The 20,895-nt window shown below is 44.4% G+C and overlaps 3 protein-coding genes across 3 annotated transcripts; 2 read left to right on the top strand and 1 right to left on the bottom strand.

The window, feature by feature from the left end:
• Positions 1–5,452: 5,452 nt before the first annotated feature.
• On the top strand, positions 5,453–8,229 carry PSV08DRAFT_411184 (peptidase family M49-domain-containing protein). The gene is made up of 8 exons (XM_014227401.2): positions 5,453–5,605; positions 5,665–5,866; positions 5,915–6,707; positions 6,753–6,802; positions 6,852–7,290; positions 7,340–7,413; positions 7,476–7,499; positions 7,550–8,229. The coding sequence occupies exons 1-8, from the start codon at positions 5,508–5,510 to the stop codon at positions 7,934–7,936; spliced, it is 2,067 nt and encodes a 688-aa protein (XP_014082876.2). The 5' UTR covers positions 5,453–5,507; the 3' UTR covers positions 7,937–8,229.
• On the bottom strand, positions 7,692–9,338 carry PSV08DRAFT_227350 (uncharacterized protein). The gene is made up of 2 exons (XM_014227403.2): positions 9,249–9,338; positions 7,692–9,201 (listed from the first exon to the last, which is right to left on the bottom strand). The coding sequence occupies exons 1-2, from the start codon at positions 9,298–9,300 to the stop codon at positions 7,943–7,945; spliced, it is 1,311 nt and encodes a 436-aa protein (XP_014082878.1). The 5' UTR covers positions 9,301–9,338; the 3' UTR covers positions 7,692–7,942.
• Positions 9,339–9,504: 166 nt separating this feature from the next.
• PSV08DRAFT_378122 (uncharacterized protein) lies at positions 9,505–13,173 on the top strand (the record flags this gene model as incomplete). The annotated part of the gene is made up of 6 exons (XM_014227404.2): positions 9,505–9,533; positions 10,007–11,046; positions 11,140–11,704; positions 11,761–12,093; positions 12,146–12,802; positions 12,862–13,173. The coding sequence occupies 6 exons, from the start codon at positions 9,505–9,507 to the stop codon at positions 13,094–13,096; spliced, it is 2,859 nt and encodes a 952-aa protein (XP_014082879.1). The 3' UTR covers positions 13,097–13,173.
• Positions 13,174–20,895: the final 7,722 nt, after the last annotated feature.

The raw sequence follows: 20,895 nt of genomic DNA, 5'->3' as shown, positions 1-20,895 counted from the left end.
GTTCGCGTACTTCCTTGAGGGTCGTTTTAGGACTGCCTTTACCAGCGTGACCCTGTCCCTGGTGGCATCCTAGTTTTTTGACTGCCTACCTTTCCTCTGCGTAGGAAAGTAGCCTTCGCCTGCCTTGGCGGAATAGTGTATCGTACACTGATCGTCGTAACAGAAGCTCCAATGGATATTCTGGTGCGGTATATCTTCCTTCGCAACCTTCCTCGTTGGTCTCGGCTTCTTTACTTTGTGAATCGGGCAATCTTTTGCCTCACAAATGTTTGCTGACAGGGTGCTATGGAGATGGTCGTTCACTCCTCGAGCATCCTCAAACTGTTGTCGGTGGAAGGCGCACCCCTTCCTGCAATGCGTCCATAAGAGTCGTTCGTGGCTCTTTTCCTTTTCGGACTTTCCTGGTTCCTGCCTAGGTACCCTAGTCGTCGTGACTCTTGGTCTTGCAGCTCTGTGCATCCTGCAGTTTTTTGCATTACATTCTTCGGCGGATATCGTGCTATGGTAGTAGTCGTCTACCTTTCGAGCATTCCGTCGTTGTTCCCTATGGAACTGGCAATTGGTCGTACAATTGGTCCAGCATAGCTCCTCATGAGCTTCTTTCTTTTCTGGCTTGTGCATGTGACAATGCAGTACTCGACACTCGTTATGCCATAAATTCGTGTGGCAGCAATCGTCCTCGTTGTCCCTGGTCGCTTCTCGCTTCCTCAAGTGATAATCGCACTGTCTTGGGCAGTCGACCCAACATAGGCGCTCGTGTTGCTCCATTCGTTCCTTGAACGTCCGAGGTGTCTCCTCGTCATCAGGTTCCTTGAACCTGGGTTGTTCCTGGGCAGCCTTGCAGGCAATTTCCTCTGCTCTAGGCCCCGTGATTGTGACTCGTCCTTCGATGTCGCAATCGTTGGCTTGGTGCCTGGTATTTCCACAAATCCAGCACTGTTGGTTTCTTAGGCGGCGTAGTACTTCTGCCCCTTCAACCTGCCAATCCGTTGGTAGTGGGTCGTCCCACTTGAAGTCTTGGAGTCCTATTGCCTCTTGTACTAGCTCAAAGGCCTCATCGGTGGCTTGTCTTGCTTCGTCGTACAGGTCTAGGTCGCTGAGAGTCTCGTCTGGCTCCTCAGTTGGGTAAGGTGTTGCTATCCGTAGCATCCCGATCTTGACCGCTCCTTGCTTGACTTCGTTCTTCGGGCAGTCCCTGCGGAAGTGTCCTACTTCGCCGCAGCGGAGACATGCCTTACTGTCGTAACGCTTCTTGCGCTCTTCCGCGGAAAGGCCGTCGTTAAACTTTCCTCGGGTTTTATTTTTGTCCTTGGACTTGTCTTGTACCTTGCCGGTCATGTACGTGTCTCCGTCGTGATCCTTGTTACTCCGATGTCGTCGGGTGTTGGCGAAGGGTGGCCCTGGTCTGTATCCTTTCTGGGCCTCTTTCCGTTCCCATAATCGCGTATCGATTCTTGTTGCCAACTCGATCAGCGAGTACAAATCCTTCGGCTTGTCGTGGTGTACAAGTTCGTCCTTGATGTTTTCCTTCAGACCTGCTTCGTATACCGTCCGGAGTGCCGAATCGTCCCAATTGATTCGCGCCTGTAGTTGCTTGAACTCCGCCGTATAAGCTGATACTGCTTTGGTCTGCTTCAGGCGAGATATCGCTTTCTCCGCCTGGCTTTCCGCGTCTACCTCCCCGAAGATGCGTCCCATTTCCTCCTTGAAGTTGGCCCAACTGCTGAACAAGGTGCGCGTCTCGTCCTTTGTTCCTTTGTTGTCGATGTCTTTTAGAAAATCCTCCACGTAGGGCTGCATCCAGCTTGCTGCTTTTCCCTTCAGGTGTGTATTGGCCATGAGAATTTTTTCTTCGTCGTTTGGCACTTCGTTGTAACCGCAATACAACTCGATAGTGGTGAGGAACGTCCGTAACCCTTCCCGGTTACCATCGTATTTGTCTGGGGTTGCCATCTTGGGTTTCTTGATAGGCTTTTCGTTCGGTGTGGCCATCAGCTGACTCGTGAGTTGGTTGATCATATTCTGCAACTCGGCGATCTGTCTAGCCTGATTCTGGCCTTCGCGTCTAAGATTAACGAGTTCGTACTCGGGGCTCCCTGCCGCCGGCTCGTTGATACCTCCTTGGGTATGACCAGTCATGTTGACGTTCTCGTCAGGCACCGGGCCTGGAATGTTGACATACTCGTTAGAGTTCTGTGACATGGTCTGAATCTTAATCGGACGCTGTTGGTTAATCCTCCACTGAATCCGTGGGTGGTCAAAGTGTTACACGGGGTTGGGTGCTAATACTTCTCTGGCTCGGTCCGGGTTAGGGCGAGTAGGAATAGGGACTAGCTCCGTGAGAGTTGTCTGGCGATTCGTAGTGGAAAAGAGTTATGGATGTAACCGGGGTTTGACAACGCTAATCTATTGGATAGACTAACATGTAACTATCTTATGAAGTAACAATACTAGTAAGAAAGTACAATTTGAAATTGACCACAACGAGAGTAATAATGAAATCCATCCATCCTTATATCCTCATTGCTTCCAGTCCTGCCATCCCTCACTTCCCTGCCATCCCTGGGATGGTTGTGATGTTGGGGATGGTTGCCATCCCAAGGCGTCCTGCCATCCCTTGGATGGTTGCTCTTGGCGGGATGGCACATCACGTGACCTAGCCCCGCGATGATCATTACCTTCTGACGTGGACGTCCATAGGCCTTCAGCCATCTCGTCACTTGTCAAGGAGAGAATCCTTCTTGTTACTTGTAACAACTAACTAGTTTAGCTTTAGATATATTCTTAGACGTAGTTAAGGTTAGATTATCTAATCTACTAATAACTTCTATATTGTCTAGGTAATATTTAATCTCTAGTTAAGTAATAATGTTCTATAATTTATTATTATCTAGCTCTAACTTATAGTATAGAACGTTAAGCTGTTATTTAACCTTATTCTTACTTTAATAGTTATATACTATATAGCCTTCCTTACTATATACGTAGTAGTTAATTTTCTTCTTATTATTCTTATTCTTCTTATAGTAAGGCTTACTAAGTCCTTTTTCTTAGTTAATATTATTAAGGTATATAGGTTTATATCTATTTATTGCGTATATACTAGATATTTTAGGCTAATAGCTTCTTTATTATTTCTAGTTAGGCTATAAACGTTAGTAGTATTATTATTAAGGCTAATTATTCCTATTATTATAGTTACGCGTTCTTTAGTTAAATAGTTATTCTTCTAATATAAGCTTATATAGCTTATTATTAAGTTAAATAGCTTCTACTATAAGTTTATTAAAAGTAGTAATATTAGCTCTACTTCTTATAAGTTCTCTATATACTATTAGCTTAAGGCCCTATTAGTATATACGTATAAGAGCGTTATTATCCTATTTAATATTTATTATATACTACTAGAATTAAGTTATATAATTAGTAGTAGATTTAGTCTAGTATAGGGTCTAAATCTTTTATTCTATAATTAGAGATTCTTTAAAGAGTAAAAAGCTTTATTATATCTTAGCTTTAAAAGCGTCTTAGTCTTTAACTAGGTTAGTATTATTATTATTATTAATAGAGTTATCTATATATTATTTAATAATAGAGTTAGACTATTTCTCTATATTACCTTAGTAGTAACTAGTAGCTAAGATAACTTTATCTTTTTTATTAATCTTATTACTAGCTAAATAGAAGTAATAGTTAACTTAGAGAAGCTAGGCTTTAAGTTTATTATAGTCGCTATAGTAAAGATTAGGCTTATAAGTATTAGCTATAGTTCCTCTAGTCTAAGAAGCGGCTAGGGTATCTATTATAATATCGCTTATTATAAAAGTGTTTAAAGTGTTAAGAGTATAGCTTAAGTAGAAGTAATATAAGACTTCTAGTATTAAGCTTCTTATTAGTTAGTTTTTATAGATAGAGTAGTAGAGTGTAATATTAGACGTAACGTATAAGTAGAATAACTCTTTATATTATACTTATACTTAAAACTTAAGTTAAATATATTAAGCTATAAGAGCTTAATGCCTATGCTATATACTAAGGGAATATCCTATATTCTATATTATTCTATATATATTATATTATCCTATGCGTAGTACCTCATAGGATATCGTAGGATCTATAGGATATACGTGACTTATCTTATAGTAGCGTTCCGCTAAGACCGTAGGACACGGGGCGCTTATACGTTATTAGTCTATATATTCTTGTTACTTCGTGAGGCCTTAACATAGGCTTCTTCCTTTATTCTTCCTTTATCTTCTAGCTGTCCCTTCCTTAGGTTCGTAACAATACTATTATACTAAGATAGTACTATTAGTAATAGTAGGACCTATATATAATAGCAGCTATTAGAAGTAAAGATAACTATTAGTAATAGTAAGTTAGTATTCTAATAGTAAAACTAGAAGTAATAAGAATATAAAGATAGATAGATTTTATTATTTACTATTATTATAGTTAACTTAAATTATACTTTCTTACTAGTTACTTAACTTTATAAGATTAATACTTATTAGTCTATTTAATATATATTAGGAATTATTAACCTATTATTACTTTCTATCTAAGCACGCCTACTCTACTATATCGCTAGATAACTACCTTACGGCGCTCTTCACACTATCTTACTTACTCTAACCTAGATTAAGCTTAGAGAAGTATTAGCACCAAACCCCGTGTAACACTTCTCCCTAATATTATCTCTATACTTATTAAACTAAATAGGTACTCTCTACTTACGGGTTGTGTAGGGGTTAGGTTGGATTGTTAGGGCTTAGGTTGGTGTTGGTGTTAGGTTGCTAGGGCTTAAGTTAATGTTGGTGTTAGGTTGCCAGGGCTTGGGTTAGTATTAGGTTGGGTCTTATATAATTAATAACCCTAACCTAACCCTAACCTATGGCCTATGCGACCTAACCTAACACTAACCTAAGGCCTGTGCGACTTAACCCAACCCCTATACAACCCGCAGGTAGGGGGTACCCATTTACCAGCCTAGCTAAGACTTAGGTTAGTGTTAGGTTAGGTTACTAAAATATAGGTTAGTGTTAGTGTTAGGTTACTAAGACTTAAGTTGGTGTTAGTAGTAGGTTGCTGCTTATATAAGACCCAACACCGACACCTACCCAGGTCTTGGCAACCTAACACCGACACAACCTCTACCCATTTACCACCGTAGTTTTAGGCGCATGCCCTCCTATTGCTCGCGACGTGACTATAGCTCCAGCGGCGGCCTTATAATTCCAATATATTTCGGCATAACGAGAACTAAGTTAGCACATTTAACTACACTAGGTTTACATAGAAAATGCCGCCCTGGTGGTGTTGATAGTTTCTATTAGAGTGTTGGAGTTTTGGTGGGCTAGTCCGCTTGGCATTCTTTTTCCGGTTTTAGCGTGTGCAAAGGAGCATGGAAGCTGGAACCCCGCATGCGACACTTGAAAACCCGCTCAATTTTCCAAAAAACGCTTACATTACCAGATATCCAATTTGACCTTATCACAGCATCTGAAATGTCTGTACCTCGGCCACTCATACATAGCTTGGATATCTCGAAGGCTTTCAACGGCCTGTCCTGGAAAGAAAAGCACTACGCCCATTATATGGCACGGTATGTGTTCGAAGGGAAACAAGAAAGCGGAGCTGCGCTAATCCTCCGTCAAATATCAGAGCGGCATGGCATGGAGCCAGGATCATTCTTCGCCAGGTATCGCCGGAATCAACCGATATCTTTAACTTCATTCTCGAGCTTTACCGGAGTTGCTCGGGGAATTGGGATATACTTGTTGCTGAGAAACACATTAGTCAAGAAGACTGCGATACGTTTCTAGATTATGCAGCAACATTCCTTTCTAACATCGGGAATTACTATGTTCGTCACACTCTATTTTGACAGTTTGACATCTAAGATTTCCCGCAGGGCTCCGGCGACCAGAAATTCCTGCCATCAGTTTCTTCTGCCGCACTGAAAAAGCTGTCAAAGAAGTCCCTCAAGCTTGAGTATCTTTATGAGAAGATCTCTAACGCGATAAAAGCCATGCCCCCGTATGGGTTAGGATTCCCGAGCCATACAGCTCAGAGTATGTACTATCCGGGAGACTCCATAATTACTCGAGATGAAATATCAGAGGTCTCGCGCGTGTTAGAGAAACACTCAATCTTTCCTGAGAACACACGAATCCAAAAGGTGTCCAACACCAAAGCACAGATATTCAAGGTCTTACGAGCATCTGTCGAGCATGACATTCAGCCATCTATACTCGAAATACCTAGCCTCGGTGCTACCATAGAAATCAAATGCGGTGATCACTCCGAAGATCTGGCAAGGATCTGCAATTCTCTATCTGAAGCAAAGAAATATGCAGCCAACAAGAAACAGGAGGACTTCTTGTCTCAGTACATCGAGAGCTTCAGAACAGGTGACCTGGAAGCCTATCGTAATTCGCAGCGAACATGGATCACAGATAAGAGCCCTCGCGTTGAGAACATCTTTGGATTTGTCGAACCTTATAGAGATCCGTACGGAATTCGCGCAGAATTCGAAGGTTTGGTAGCAATCATGGATCTCGAGGAGACATCAAAGCTAACAATGCTTGTCGAAAGCTCTGGCATTTTCATCAAGAGGCTTCCTTGGGCTGGAGGTGATGAGAACGATGGTAAAGGGGTCTTCGAAAAAGCTCTTTTTGAGCCGCCGGACTTTTCGAGCATTCACTGTAAGTTGGAAAAACAAGAAGTTGGCACAACTGACTGGTGTATAGCACTCGCATATTGCTCGAGTATCATCTTTCCGGGCATCAACTTACCAAATGTATGTATACAAGCTCAATACATCGACTATCTATTAAGCGGTTTCACAGTACAATGATATTCGCGACGAGTTAGGTTTCAAGAATGTAATAATAGCAAACCGTATGTGTGCTGAAGGAAAAAAAGCGCGTGGAAGCCCCTTCATCGACCCTGCTGAACTTGACTCCTTCCAGAAAGCAAATTACCCTGCCTACTACTGGTGGGTAGTTCTTCACGAGCTTTTCGGACATGGTACCGGGAGAATGATGGTGGAAGAGTCGGAAGGCAAGTTCAATTTCGACATCCATAATCCACCAGTAAGTCCATTGACTGGCAAACCTATCACGACTTGGTACAAGTTGGGACAGACATGGACGGGCCAATTTGGTGATTTGGCTACAACCGTGGATGAGTGTAGAGCGGAGCTTGTGGGTGCTTATCTTATGGATGATGTGGAGTTACTAGAGTTGTTGGGTTATGACGAGAATTCTGAGATCACGGCTGCAGATTGTAGGTATGAAGAGGCGATGCCAAAAGAGTACTACTAACAAATATACAGTGACATATAACATATACTTGCAGCTTGGAACAGATGGACTCCGTGGACTGGCAAATTTCAACGTTGAGCATAAGGTAAGACAGCCACCTTCTCAAACGTATATGCTCCATGAAATGTACTAAGATTTTCATTATAGAAATGGGGACAGGCCCATAGTCGAGTAAGACATATCCATATCACTGTGTTCTAAACCATATCTAATGATCATAGGCTCATTTCGCGATTCTGAAATGCCTTTTGACCGACAGCGACGGTTGCGTTACCGTAGAACACAATGCGCAAAGCAAAAGCCTCATTGTACGTGTTGATCGGTCAAAGATCATCTCGCATGGCAAGCCTGCACTTGGTCGCATGCTACTACAATTGCATTTGTTCCGTTGCACTGGGGACGTCCAATCATGTCGAGAGTATTACGAAGAGCTTTCAAGCGTTCACGCAGAACACCTTGCATGGCGCGAGATTGTTCTTGCAAAACAAGAGCCAAGGTGGGTGTTCGTCCAGGCTAACACCTTTCTTCGTGGTGAGGAGGTGGTCCTGCAGGAGTATCCGGCGACTGTGAAAGGCGTGATCCAAAGCTGGGCTGAGCGGGAAGTTTGAACGGAACTAGGGTTGCTTTATCTGAAGACTGACTTGTACAATTTGGAGAACAACTTGCACGAAAGCAAGAATGATGCCAATTCCACCAAAGATCAGAACAGCCCAGAAGGTAAACCACGATGCTGAATTTCTCTTATCGTTCCACAATTCCTTCCATGTCCTTGGACGCTTGTTGGAGAAATGATATGCGAGAGTGGCCAGTCGGCTTCGCAAGATAGGAAAGTCTTTACTTAAGATGTAAGAATCACGCTCTGGTAGCTGGGTCCCAAAATTGATTTGCTTTCTCCCACACAGTTCCGATAGACTGTGGTCTTTGCATCTTTCAGGCAAGTCTTTAAACGGGGTTAATGAGCGGAACAGCCGCCGAGACGCCTTGTTCTGCCCAAAAAGTAGGCGGTAAGAAAGTAAGATCTCTCGGAGTAGGTCGTTGATATCCTCATAGGTTGCCCAGTACGATGCAGTGATGGGCGGAGCTGCACAAGAATGAATGGTTGGCTTGTTCTGATACTTCTCCTGACCAAGCAGGTTGATTGCGCAGAATGTTGGAAATCGAAAGAGATAGAGCATGCTCGAATCAGCATCAAACTCAAGGTGACATGCCAGACTATCGGTCCATCTGATCTGGATACCACCAATGTTGGTAAGAAGATGCACATTGAACAAATCCGGTGTTAGAATTTTTGTTGCCGCTAGAGCCCGCTTGTCATCGTCTGATGCCAGCGTGCTAAAATTATAGCCTGGCAACAGTACACCAAATCCCTTAAGGAACTCACATAGAGCCTTCCCCGACGCGCCTTGGTCTTGTCGCAGGTTCATGTATGCATACCCACGATATCCATCAGTCTCGTCCGCGATAGCCAGCTGGGCTCGAGGACAAGACCCGGTATCCGGCTTGTACAGCATTGTTTGCCATCCGATTATCGCAAAAACGAGGTTTGTGGCGTGGCTTAAGGACTCAGTATCATCATGCATGTTTGCTAATTTCTTGTCAAAAAGACAAGTGACAATGCTGTCAATGCTGGAGTCACTCTTTGAGGCCTGAACCCACACTTCGTGCCAGATGGTGGCGAATGCTAAAATTGGAATATCGTTCCGTTTCGCTTCAGTTTCTAGGACAGAATAGAGATCTCGTGGCTGGGATTTCATCTGGTAACGGACCCAACAGTCGTACCAACTGACGTCGTATGGATAGCTTTCGAAAGAGTCGTCCTCGAGTAAGGCAGTTGGTTTGATGTCGAATCCATGGGGGACTGCAGGACCTGAGGCTATATGTCGCGTTAGCGCTACTCATTGAGTTTGTTGCATGGCTCACCCATCGATGCATCCCTCTTGAGACGGTGCGTTTGTGATAGGCCATGGCGCATGTACACACTTTGAGAAATTCCACTGAAGTCAATCTGTTGCTTCATCCCTTTTAGTTGTACCATACTCAAGATCGAGCATATAGATCTATCTTCTGGATCAAGAGTTGACGGTGGTCCTGGTTTTATAACTTCGAACGCCTCAGCCTCTAGAGACCCGGTAGGTGACATGTCGATCTTACAATAACAGACAAGCGTCCGAAGCTAATGGTTTCAAACTCGAGCTTCCAGGAGTTGTACGATTCGAAAACAACGAGCGTACAGTATCTGGTCCGTGCTTCCGTTCCCCGCCTGTAGCCGCGGGCGCTAAAGGAAAGTGGGGGAAGGCCTCCAATAATCGTGCGCTCTTGCTGATAAATAATGCATGGCGAACATGATAACGCTCCTCCTTGTGCAGCGAACAGCCCCGTGGGGCCAAAAACAGCCAATGAGACGCTGCGTAAGACCAAGATATGTGCTGTTCTGACGCTCTCATCAGTTACTTTTGGTCAGCGGGATTGTTCGCCAGACAGGGAGGCACGTTACCCGCCAAGGGAGAGCAGGCAGCTGTGCCGCATCCTGCTCGTCCGAAAACTCTGCCTTACCTCTCCTTCCTATCATTGCCACTACACACTGGCCGATCCCGTCAACATTAGTGATGAGCGCTAAAGCAAGAAGGCACGAACCATTTCACAGATCATGTAAGCGCTGGATACTAACAATCAGACAGAGAAGAACGAGCCGCAAGCCCTCTGTGGCATCGTGCCCTAGAGCGATATCGAGAGGAGCTTTACCAAAACGACGATTACCAGTCTGTGACCGAGATTGCGACGCTCGAAGATCTCCTAGATTACACCAAAACGATCGAGAAGAGCCTTCCTCGTGATCCAAAAGCATTCGGCTCCTTGCAGCGCCTTGGCCCAGCGTTGAAGTTTGTGGATGATTTTTCGGCCGTTATCGCGGTTTGTTTCGGGGCTGATACTAAACTGACAGCCTTCGTATGGGGCAGCATACGCTTAGTGTTAAATTTAGCGTCATCTGCAGGCGATACTCTTAAAGATGTTCTCGATATGCTCGAAGAGCTTAGCCTTACATTGCCAAGGTTCAGGACCTACGAGACGAGCCTTGAAATGGACCGAGTACTCGAAGCTGCTCTCGTTGATGTTTATACCGAAGTCATCTGCTTTTACGCCCGTTGTATCCATTTTTTTCGATCACACCCACATGTAGTGTTACAACGCGGTGCATGGAAAGACTTTCGCGATGATTTCGCTCGCACGCTAAAACGTATCCGACGGCTTTCCACAACCGTAGAGAATGAAGCGGACTTTTTGCGCATGAAATCTGACCGCGGGAAGTACGATGAAGTTCTGGGGCTGATGGAGAAATTCAAGGAGACCAAGTTTCAAGAAGATGATTCAAAGAGATATCAAAACATCCCTTCCACGCTCAGTCCTAGATTTTGGGGTAGAGAAGATGTCCTGAACTCTCTTCAAGCAGCATTGTGCCCACAACAAAAGGCTCATCAACTTAGAACCTTTGCACTCTACGGTATGGGGGGCGTTGGGAAGACCCAGATTGCTTTGCAATACGCCATCCGTCATCGAGAATTGTATAAGGCTATGTTCTGGGTCACTGCTGAAAACGTCATAAAAATGGGGCAGAGTTTTCGTGAAATTGCGAAATTGCTTGGGTTGTCCCAAACCGAGCAGGAGTTACAAGACACGCAGGGGTGTATGTTGAAAGTCAAGAACTGGCTCACTGAAGCCTGTAAGTGCCTTTTATAAACTTCACTCCAAAATAGAGGCTCTATACTACCTGAAAACATCGGAAAGAAACACAGTATGGCTGATCACGTACTAGCTGATCCTTGGATTCTCATATTCGACAATGCAGACGATCTTGAGGTGCTACGGCATGCATGGCCCACAAATGGCGCAGGATCGGTGCTACTAACCACACGGGACGCGAATGCGGTCCACAGCCCTGCTTCAAGAGGATTTCACGTTCAACCATTCGATATCACGGCTGGATCCGAAGTGTTGCTTAACTTGATAGGCCTTGATAGTGCCTCGGCATCGAACCGCGAGAGAGCCGTCGAGATCACAAAAGCCCTTGGAGGCCTGCCTTTGGCTCTTACTCAAATTGGAGGCTTTATCGTACAGCGGAAGCTACCTCTTCGAGACTTCCTCCCACTGTATGAGCGCAACGCGTCCCGAATCGATGCTCGTAAGACTAGCATAAGCGATTACGAACATACCTTGAGTACAGTGTGGGAGATGTCCATGAAGAAGCTTAAGGGAGATGCTCTTATCCTGTTCAACATGCTGCCATACTTTCAGCCGGATAGCATAGATGAGATCATTTTATCTCAAGGGTCGACATCTCTTCTCGAGCCAACTTATGAGTTTCTTCAAGACGATATGGAGTAAGCCAACGCGATTTTTTATGGCTTTTTTTGGGTTTACTAACATAGCCATTCAGTTTGGGAGACGCAGAAGAAGTTTTGCTAAGGACCAGCCTCGTGAACAAGAATGCGGACGATGCTGTTCTATCTGTTCATCGTCTTATACAAGCAACGATACTTCGTAATCAGTCTCCCGACACCCAAAAGAAGATCTTCAACATTGTTGTCCGTATCCTTAGCTGGGGTTTCCCTAATACGTGGAGTGAGGATGTCGGTCACCAGTTCCAATCATGGGCAAATTGCGAAAAGTGCCTCCCGCATGTCAACCACCTAGTAGTACAACGAGAGAGGCATAAGATAAGCCTCGCTTGTCCTCAAGAATATGGTGAATTGCTTCTGCGATGTAGTTGGTAAGTACCTGCAAAGTCATGACTACACTGTCTATCATACTCAGCTTTTTAGGTACCTTTATGAAAGGGAATGCTATAGTGTCGCCAAATCACTGACTGATGCGGCGCTGGAGACCTTTGAAGATAAAAGCACTCTCTCATATGCCAGTGCGGTTGACCTATCTGGCCTCCTTGATTTGGATATGAACAATCCAGAGAAAGCGCTGGTCCCGTTCGAAGAGGCGTTTGCAATCCGCAAAAAGCTGTTGAAACCGACTGATGGCATGATTGCATCAAGTCTCAACAACATAGCACTCGCATACACCGAAATGGGCGAACTTGACAAAGCCTACTCTGCACATGAGAAAGCGATTGGCATCCGACTTTGCACGAACAGTGACAGGATCGGTAACTCTTATAGTAATATGTCTAGTCTGCTCTTGAGAATGAACAAGCCAGACGAGGCAGAGAATATGCTCAAGCGATGCCCATCGCTTAGAGATTTTACGGATGAAACGTTCATCAAGACTGGAAACCCACGTTTTTCAGGGGATATGGTACTTCTTTCTCGTATCCGAGTCCAACAAGGCAGGCTCGACGAGGCTCTTCGCCTTGCGTCAAAGGCTCTAGCTTTTCGAAAGAAACTGTTAGGAAACCGTCTGAAGACATGTGATTCGTTGTACGACGTAGCATCACTGCTGCACATTCACGGTAACTCTGCTTCTGCCATGTGAGTAAACATCACCTAAGTTATGACATTTGACAATTACTGATATGGTCTTGTGGCAGTGAGCTGCTGAACCAACTAACGGATATCGCGGGATCTATCCCCGAGGGCAAAGGTCAGCTTGCCAGAGCTTATTACAAGCTTGCGGTTTTCCAGCACGAAAGAGGGAGATATGAGGAAAGTCATGCTTGTAAGGAGATGGCAGAAAGCGTGAGGGCTGAATTGAAAGCAGATGCTGCGGGAGCGCCATTCATCGAAGAAGAGTTCATGAAACTATGTGTTTGGATGCTGTGGTAGTAAACCGAAAAATGATATAAAGTTGTTTTGTTGGGCTTTCGGGACTTCAGATAATACTTATTCAAGCTCACGGGAGTCGAGGACTCGACAATAGAGCGATACCTCCTACTCGTGCTCAATTAAGAGCCGAGGTTAGCCTGCTATAAACCATTATTTACATAAAGTCGGTCTGTATCTGAAAACACAAAGTCTAGCTTTAGGATATTCTATCAAAAAAGAATTGTGCCACTTTTGATAATCTAATAAAAGGGTAGTCCACTATGTCTCAAAGCATGCTCACATCTCCAGAAGGGTATAGCAGTCGGATCGACGTTGAGAGCTCTGCCAGTTCAGCCCAATGAGCTGTAATCACGGTACTAGGTGATTGTAAGGAGGGACTCACCTATACGTCGTCTTAGCTTAGGGTGCATCTTATAGATGTTCTTCGCCGTTTAGACGCTTTCTAGGGGTAGACCTTTGTTTATCTAGACTCTAACAAACAAAACAAATTGCGAGAAGAGATTAATAGCGTTAAATAGAGCTTAGTAGTTTGCGCTAAAGCTTCTAAAGACGCATCTACAGAGCAAGTCAATATATTTAATAAATTATTACATACTTACAGAAGATAGTCACTAAATTATCGTGTCAACAGTTAGAGATTTAATTAATACTCGACGAGTTTTAGCTGGTGCAAGATCTACACAGTTACTAGGACAAGTATCTAATTCCACGCTTTAGATAACTTGGCAGCGTTAAAGTCACATTATTTCGAAACAGAACCCTCTGCAGCAGGAAGATAGCGCGTCGTCCTCTAGTAACTAGCATGGTTTAATTCTTAAGGAAGATAACTTAAGAGTGCATAGCCATACAGAATGGAATGAAGACTAGCTGACTAGTTTTCTACGAAAGTTGGATGCCACCTTCAACGCGAAGCAATGGGAGCGAGCAGTTTAATACATAGCTTCCTTAGCATATCGAGTTCCTCTCGCAAGAAGGAGAGAGCCTTCGCAGCAGGACGTCGCTGCAGGCGGTAATTCGCGAGATAACCAGCATTTCGTCCGAAGTGCTCAACGGGACCCCGCTTTCTCGATTCAGCGTCAACAAGCAGCTGAGGTAGGTAGAAGGCCGGACGACTGGGCGCGTCGAGGACAGAGCATACTGCTTGCAAGGTATCCTCGATGTTAAGCTAGCGCCAATATATAGTAAGGGTGAGGCCGGCGCTTTCAACTATCTAAAGCGCGAGATGCACAAGCTAGAACAATACATCTAAGATATACACTAAATAGACCTGCTTAATAATAAGAAGCGCATTAAGAAGATAAAAGGTAGACTACTAGCAGACTCCTACCGCTAGGCCCTTAGCAACGCCACTTTTAGGTAGTGGTACAAGAACTAATAAAGCTAACTACTATAGGTAAAAGGGTATCCTAGTGAAGGCGAGACGATGCTATTATATAGTATTATTGATAAACTGTAAAACTTCTTACCTTAGACTACCCTTCTATCGTACTTCTTCTACTAAGCGATAGAATTACGTGTTAATAATACTATAACTAGCTATACTATAAGGTTTATTATATATATCTATACGCTAGTAGCTATTGCTTATATTATACGTTTATAGGAAGTATAACTACGTAAGTAAAGGCTTATTTAAAGACGCGAATACTTAGGTCGCTCTAATAGAAATCTTTACTAACGTACTATAAGATACAATCTTAGGTATAACATACCTAATTCTTAACGCCCTTAATAATACATAATAGACTTACTAAGATTACTCACCCTTATTATAAAGTAGTTGTCTACGTTCCTTAGCGTTAAGTAGATTACATCTATTCATAACTAGCTAGCTATTAGTAAAGTGTTAGAGTATACTAAGTATAAAATAAGGCTTAGCCTTAAGCTAAATAATAATTTAGTAGCTATATTAGTAGAGATATTTATCTAGTAGAAGATATATTACCTAGTGTTACACGGGGGTTAGGTCTATATTGCTCTAGTTAGGTCCGCTACTATAGCTAATAAGCCTTATGCTAGAGTTCTGTAAGGTAATTATCTAGCGAGATAGTAGATTAATGTGATTAATAAGAAAGTAATCAAAGGTTAATAATCCTAATCTATATCACTATAAACTAAAAGGTAATAACCCTCATAACTCTATAGAACAATAGCTAGGAAATTTAGTAACCGTAGAAGAACAATAGCCGGAACCAGCTGTCGTTCCGTTAGAGATTGGCGACAGAAGACTAATCTATTATTATTATTATTATTATTATTATTGATTAACGTCCTGTCTCAGCTGGTAGGCTATATAAGACGTGCAGGCTATGCCTACAGGTAACTACGTAGTGCTATCAATTTGGTGTAGGTGGGGGAGGGGGCTATCTAAATCGAGGTGAGGCTCGTGGCCTAGTGTGGAGGAGGGTAGTAGGAGGTCTTGCGGGTGAGAGGAGAGGTAAGTTGGGTGTAGGGCGAAGGCACCTAGTGTAGGTGTTGTCCTAGTTGTCGAGGTTTCCTTTATACCAGGCCTGCGTTGCAGCCCTAGTTTCCTTAATAAAGGCAATAGTAGCCTGTACGCCTACTGTAGTATCTAGTAAGAAAGCTAGCGATAGGGGGTCCTTTGTAGTTTCTTGCATCTTCTTCCTAGCCTCCTTGTATAGCGTGCAGCTAAGGAGGATATGTGCAGGGTCTTGAGTAGCTCGATAGTTGCAGGGGCAAACTTTAGAGTCTACTTTTCCTCGCTTGAATAGGAAGTCTCGTAGATAGCAGTGACCTAACTTAAGCTGATAGAAGGCGCTAGAGGCTTCTCTACTAGTAGGAGGAGTAGCAATCTGCTTTCTAGTCTTCCACTTGTACCTTGCGGCGTAAGTAGTAGGATTTAGAGTAATAGCTTTTCTCCTGTATTGTCCTAGATAGCTAAGCCACTCTCGCTCGCCTAGCTGCTTTATTCGTGTGCCTATTACAGCTAGGCTCGTCCTGCTAGAGCTAGGATCTAGCTTTGTCGCCTCCTTTGCTAGCGCGTCTGCTCTCTCGTTTCCTATAACGCCCTGGTGTCCTGGTACCCACTGTATGGTAGGTAATATGCCTTTTTCTTGTAGCTTTTCTGCTGCTATAGTGCATCTAAGTTGCCACTCTTGCCCTGGGTAGTCAGAAGCAGTCTTTAGTCTGAATATTGCAGCCTGGTTATCTGCATATACTCTAACTTCAAGGTAGTCGTCTGCTAGGTCAAAAGCTTTCTCTAGGCCTAGGGTAATACCCTCTAGTTCTCCGTTGTAGACTAGCTGGTTGTATCCTATATTAACCTTTTCATAAGCTATGAGACTAGCTCCTTTGTAGAAAGCTACTCCTACTCCTATACCCTTGCCTTCCTTTGTAGCTGAGGCGTCTGAGTAGATCGAGAGGAGATATTCGTCTTCTAGAAGCTCCTTGTGGTGCTTTGCTTCGATTTCCTTTGACTTCTTAGATATATTAGTCTTGTAGGGCATTGTAGAGCTCCAGGGCATAGAGGCGTAGTGCTTGATCTCCTCACTATCGTCCGATAGAGCTGTTGAGATAGATCTAGTAATACGCTCTAGCTGCTTTCCTTGATTACTAGTGATAGCAATATTAAGAGGGTGGCTAGGAGCTAGCTTTCTTGCTCTAAAGGCGTATTGTCGTAGGGCGTTGTTAAGTCTAACTCTAGGAGGACATAGAGCTGCTTCTACCTCGCTAGGTATGGCAGGTGAGGTTCTGAAGGATCCTAGGATCTTTCTACAGGCTTGGTTCTGCAGCTTCTGTCTCTGGTTAAGCGCTGTCTGCTGCTCCCTCCAGAAGATTTGGCAGCCATAGTCAGCTACGCTGGTGATGCAGGCTAGGTAGAGCTGTCGTACTGCTCTAGGAGAGAGGCCTTTGTTTGAGTTAGCTAGCCTGCTAAGGCGGTGGAAGGCTGCGCTAGCCTGCTGGTTTCTAATAAGGCTGTGGTGCTTGAATTTGAGGCTGCAGTCAAAGTAGACACCTAGCCATCTAACTAGCTCCTTAGACTGTACTATCTCCTGATTAGGTAGAGTAAGTACTCTAGCTTGATCCTTTCTTGATCTTGTCCAGTTTACTAGTTCAGTCTTTGAGCTATCGAACTGGATAGCTGACTCCTCTGCTAGTCTAAAGAGATTCTGAATCTCCTTTTCTAGTAGCTTGATATTCTTCCTTACTGACGTAGATGATATTGAGATCTGGAGGTCGTCTATATAGGAGGAGGAGTAGATATTCGCATTAGTCTGAATTGCATTGAATAGTGGTTTTGAGTAGATCAGAAATAGGATGGGCGAGGCAGGGCTTCCTTGAGGGGTTCCTGTCGAGATTACCTGCGGCTCCTCAGTCTGTCCGTCAAAGGACAGCTGCAGTATTCTGTCCTCTAAAAAGGACTTTGTCCAGGCTAGTAGGCAGCAGGGGAGGCCTTGATCTTTCATGACTTCAAGAAGCTTGTTTTTTGAGACGTGATCGAAGGCTCCTTTGATATCAAGAAAGATAGTAGTAGTAGTCTTCTGCTTTCTTTTCTGCTGCTGTATGTTGTTGTAGAAGAGTAGCGCAGCGTCGATAGCGGATTTCTTTAGTCTTCCTCCTAGTTGAGAGGGGTGGAGTAGATCTGTTGTTTCCGCTAGTGCACCTAGTCTCCTAGCTACTAGTCTCTCTAGTACTTTGCCTAGGCAGTTTAGGAGTGAGATAACTCTATAGGCCTTAGGGATCGAGTAGTCAGGCTTGTTTGGCTTTCTTAAGATGACTCCCTTTGCTTTTCTCCAGCACCTTGGGTGGTAGCCTAGGTTGAATAGAGTAGAGTATATCCTAAATAGAGCTTCTGGCTGCGCTGAGTAGACCTTTTGGATCACCTCCTGGCTGATCAGATCAGGCCCTGGTGAGGTGGCTTTCACCTTACAGCAGGCAAAGGAGAGTTCGTCCTCTGTCAGGGCAGGCCAGGTCCATCTGCTGTCTCCCCTGTAGATGTGGAAGGAGGGGGTCGCTGTCGTAGGAGGCGGAGGAAAGAGATCCTCTCTAAAAGCCTTACATTTCTTAGTGAAGGATTCCTTGCCTTTAATAGCAGGTATTCGAGTACTAAGGTTATCTTTAGTATATGCTAGCGCTTTAAAGATCTCCTTAGGTGAGTCTTTTTGGAGGAAAGCCTCCCAGTGGCTCTGTTTAGCTCGTTGAATAGCTTTTAGGTATCTATTTTTTGTACGTAGATACTCTCGTTTCCACTGGTAGAGGGAGCTATTATTTTCCTTTGCTGCCTCCTTCTTGTAGGCTCTATAGGCTCTACTTAGGTCTCGCTTATGGCTATCTAGCTCGCTAGTCCACCAGGGCTTCGTCTTTGGCTTTTGGTTGACTAGTGGAGTTGACTTTTCTAGCGCTTTCTGTATAGCTCTCGTAAGATCTTCTCCTAGCTCGTCTAGCTTAGTTTCTAGTAGGATATTTTGTCCTAGGATAAGCTTTCTTGAGGTGTAGTTCGAGCAAGGAGGTAGTGTTGATAGGCGCTTCTCTAGATCTAGGACTTTGATCTCCTGTCCTAGCGTCTCCTTGAAAGTCGTCCAGTCCGTTCGTTTCGTATTATACTGTTTTGGCAGGCTGGCTGGCTGGCTAGGTAGCTGGCTAGTAGTATAGATACTAAATAGAATAGCGTGGTGGTCAGAACCTACTTCAGGTATAGTCTGCCAGTCCAGGATACTAGCAGCTGTATTGCTGGTTGCAAAAGTAAGGTCTAATACGCTTTCTTGCCGCATATGAGATCTCAAGAAAGTGCCTGCCCCTGGAGTATTTAGTAGAGTGAGATCTTGAGTATCTATCCACTCTACTAGTTCCTCTGCTTGTGTGCTAGGGCTGCGCTCCTCTAGGCTCCACCTAGGATGGTGGGTGTTGAAGTCTCCTAGGATAATTGACTGAGGCTGTAGGATCTCCTGCAGGAGGCGCCTCTGAATTGTCGTCTTATTTAGCCCTTCTTGGAGGCTTTTTTCGTTATAAATATTGTAGATATAGAGGCTAGAAGTAGAGGCTAGTACTTTGATAGCTAGGAAATCGTTATCGTCGCTAATAAAGGGATTAACCTCTCCTTTTAGGTCTTTTCTAATATAGAATAGTACTCTAGGCCTTAAGGAGGTATCCTTAGGGGTAGGTAGTATCTGAGTAAAGTCCTGGTGAGCGGTAGATCTAGTGTTTTCGTACGAGGATCCCTTAGGTAACCAGGGCTCCTGTACTGCGACGATCCTGGCGTCTACTTTAATAGCTAGGTCTAGGGCGCTCTCAGTAGCAGGGCTATTCCTATTAACATTTATTTGTAGGACTTTTAACATTCTAGTTAGAAGAGGTAGTCCTAGATATCCTAGCTTGTAGGATATCACATTCGTGGCTATTAGCTGCGTGAGGTTTGCTACAATTAACACACTTAAATATAGTGTGTACGCAGGCTTTGCCTTTAGTAGGGCAGGACTTGCATCTGTGTAGACTAGTGTGGTGAGCCTCACCACAAATCTGACAGGCTACTCTAGTGCACCTAGCCTCAAGGTGGCCAAAGCCTTGGCATTTAGAGCACTGCTTTAAGTTGTTAATAACTCGTAGCTTCTCTGCTCTTAGGCTCTCTCCTAGGATATAGAGCTTTCCTCTTATAGCCTTGAGGGCCTCCTCTTCAGTCGCAAAGGCGACGCAGGCAGAGCCATAGCTTTGCTGCCCTCTCTTAGACTCAGGAGTGAGCCAGAAGGGAGTGCCTACTACTTTAAGGCCTTTGTTAAAGGTCTCAATCTCCTCCTTGATTACCTCTAGGCCGTGGTTAGTAGGTAGCCTATGGACGACTATTTTAAACCACGAGGTAATTGGCTGCGCTACCTTAAAGGCTACTAGATCCTTCCAGATACCCTGGTTTTCCAGCAGGTAGTTGGCTGTAAAAGCAGGCGTGGTAGTGACTACCTTATTCCCTTTTGAGGATAGCGTGACTGAGGCGACTACGGGCGATTGCACCCCTCCTTTCAAGGTGAAGGCTTGGTTGAAGGCATTTCTTAGCCTAAGGGCGTCAAAGGCAGCAGGGCCTCCTTGGTTGACTAGGACGAGCTGCCTCTCCTTTAGGCTAGGCTTAGCCTTTTGAGGTGCCTTCTTCTGCATAGTAGTCCACTGTTGCTCCTTGTTTGCAGCTGCAATGGCAGCGTACGATATAGGCTGCGTAAGAGCAGCTGTCTGTCTATCACCCTGCTGGTTTGGTTGTGCAGGAATAGGCTTTTCAAGGCGTCGAACTTTGTCTCTAAGCTCCTTTGAGACATTTGAGAGAGAGGAGATCTGATCTCCTAGGATTGCTGAGTTCTTCTTACTAACTCTACCTGTCTCAGTATAGTCTCTGAAGACTTCTACTAGGTCTAGTAGACTAGTCTGCTGGGTAGGGTTGTTTTCAGCTAGATTAGCTGCTTGGATTACTAGGTTCCTAGCTATCTCAAGAGCCTCTTCTACTGTCGTTGCCTTAGGTGTCCTATTCTGGCTAGAGAAAGGGTTCCTTAGTGTCGAGCCTATAAAAGGAGAGAAGTTGCTCCTAGTACGTCTATGAGTGCGAGTCTTCTCTGGTGAGAAGTTTGCTTGTCTTTTATTTGGTGGTAGAATAGGTATTTCAAATATATTAGAGGTTTCTAGATTTTGAGTGGGGGTAGCAGGCTGCGTAGCTTCCATTTCTATCTCGTTCTGGATCTGTCCTTCTAGCTCTGCTATCTCCTGCCTTATCCTTGGTAGCTCGACGTCGATAGTATCGCTGTCTGGCGGCATCTTGCTTAGTAATCGGCGTGGTCTGTGTGTTCTGTCAGAAGTGAGACGTGTCC

The sequence above is a fragment of the Bipolaris maydis genome (assembly GCF_028858645.1).
Source record: "Bipolaris maydis strain C4 unplaced genomic scaffold PSV08scaffold_10, whole genome shotgun sequence".
Classification (NCBI taxonomy): domain Eukaryota; kingdom Fungi; phylum Ascomycota; class Dothideomycetes; order Pleosporales; family Pleosporaceae; genus Bipolaris; species Bipolaris maydis.
Note: the sequence above shows the minus strand (reverse complement) of the source record. Positions and strands in the feature narration are given on the sequence as shown.

Excerpts from the sequence above, each read along its gene's own strand:
- PSV08DRAFT_227350 (XM_014227403.2), bottom strand. The coding sequence starts at position 9,300 with ATGCGCCATGGCCTATCACAAACGCACCGTCTCAAGAGGGATGCATCG. Across the intron at positions 9,202-9,248 it reads CAAGAGGGATGCATCGATGG|CCTCAGGTCCTGCAGTCCCC; the intron begins GTGAGCCATGCA and ends CGCGACATATAG.
- PSV08DRAFT_411184 (XM_014227401.2), top strand. The coding sequence starts at position 5,508 with ATGTCTGTACCTCGGCCACTCATACATAGCTTGGATATCTCGAAGGCT. Across the intron at positions 5,606-5,664 it reads TACGCCCATTATATGGCACG|AGCGGCATGGCATGGAGCCA; the intron begins GTATGTGTTCGA and ends GTCAAATATCAG. Across the intron at positions 6,708-6,752 it reads GGACTTTTCGAGCATTCACT|CACTCGCATATTGCTCGAGT; the intron begins GTAAGTTGGAAA and ends ACTGGTGTATAG.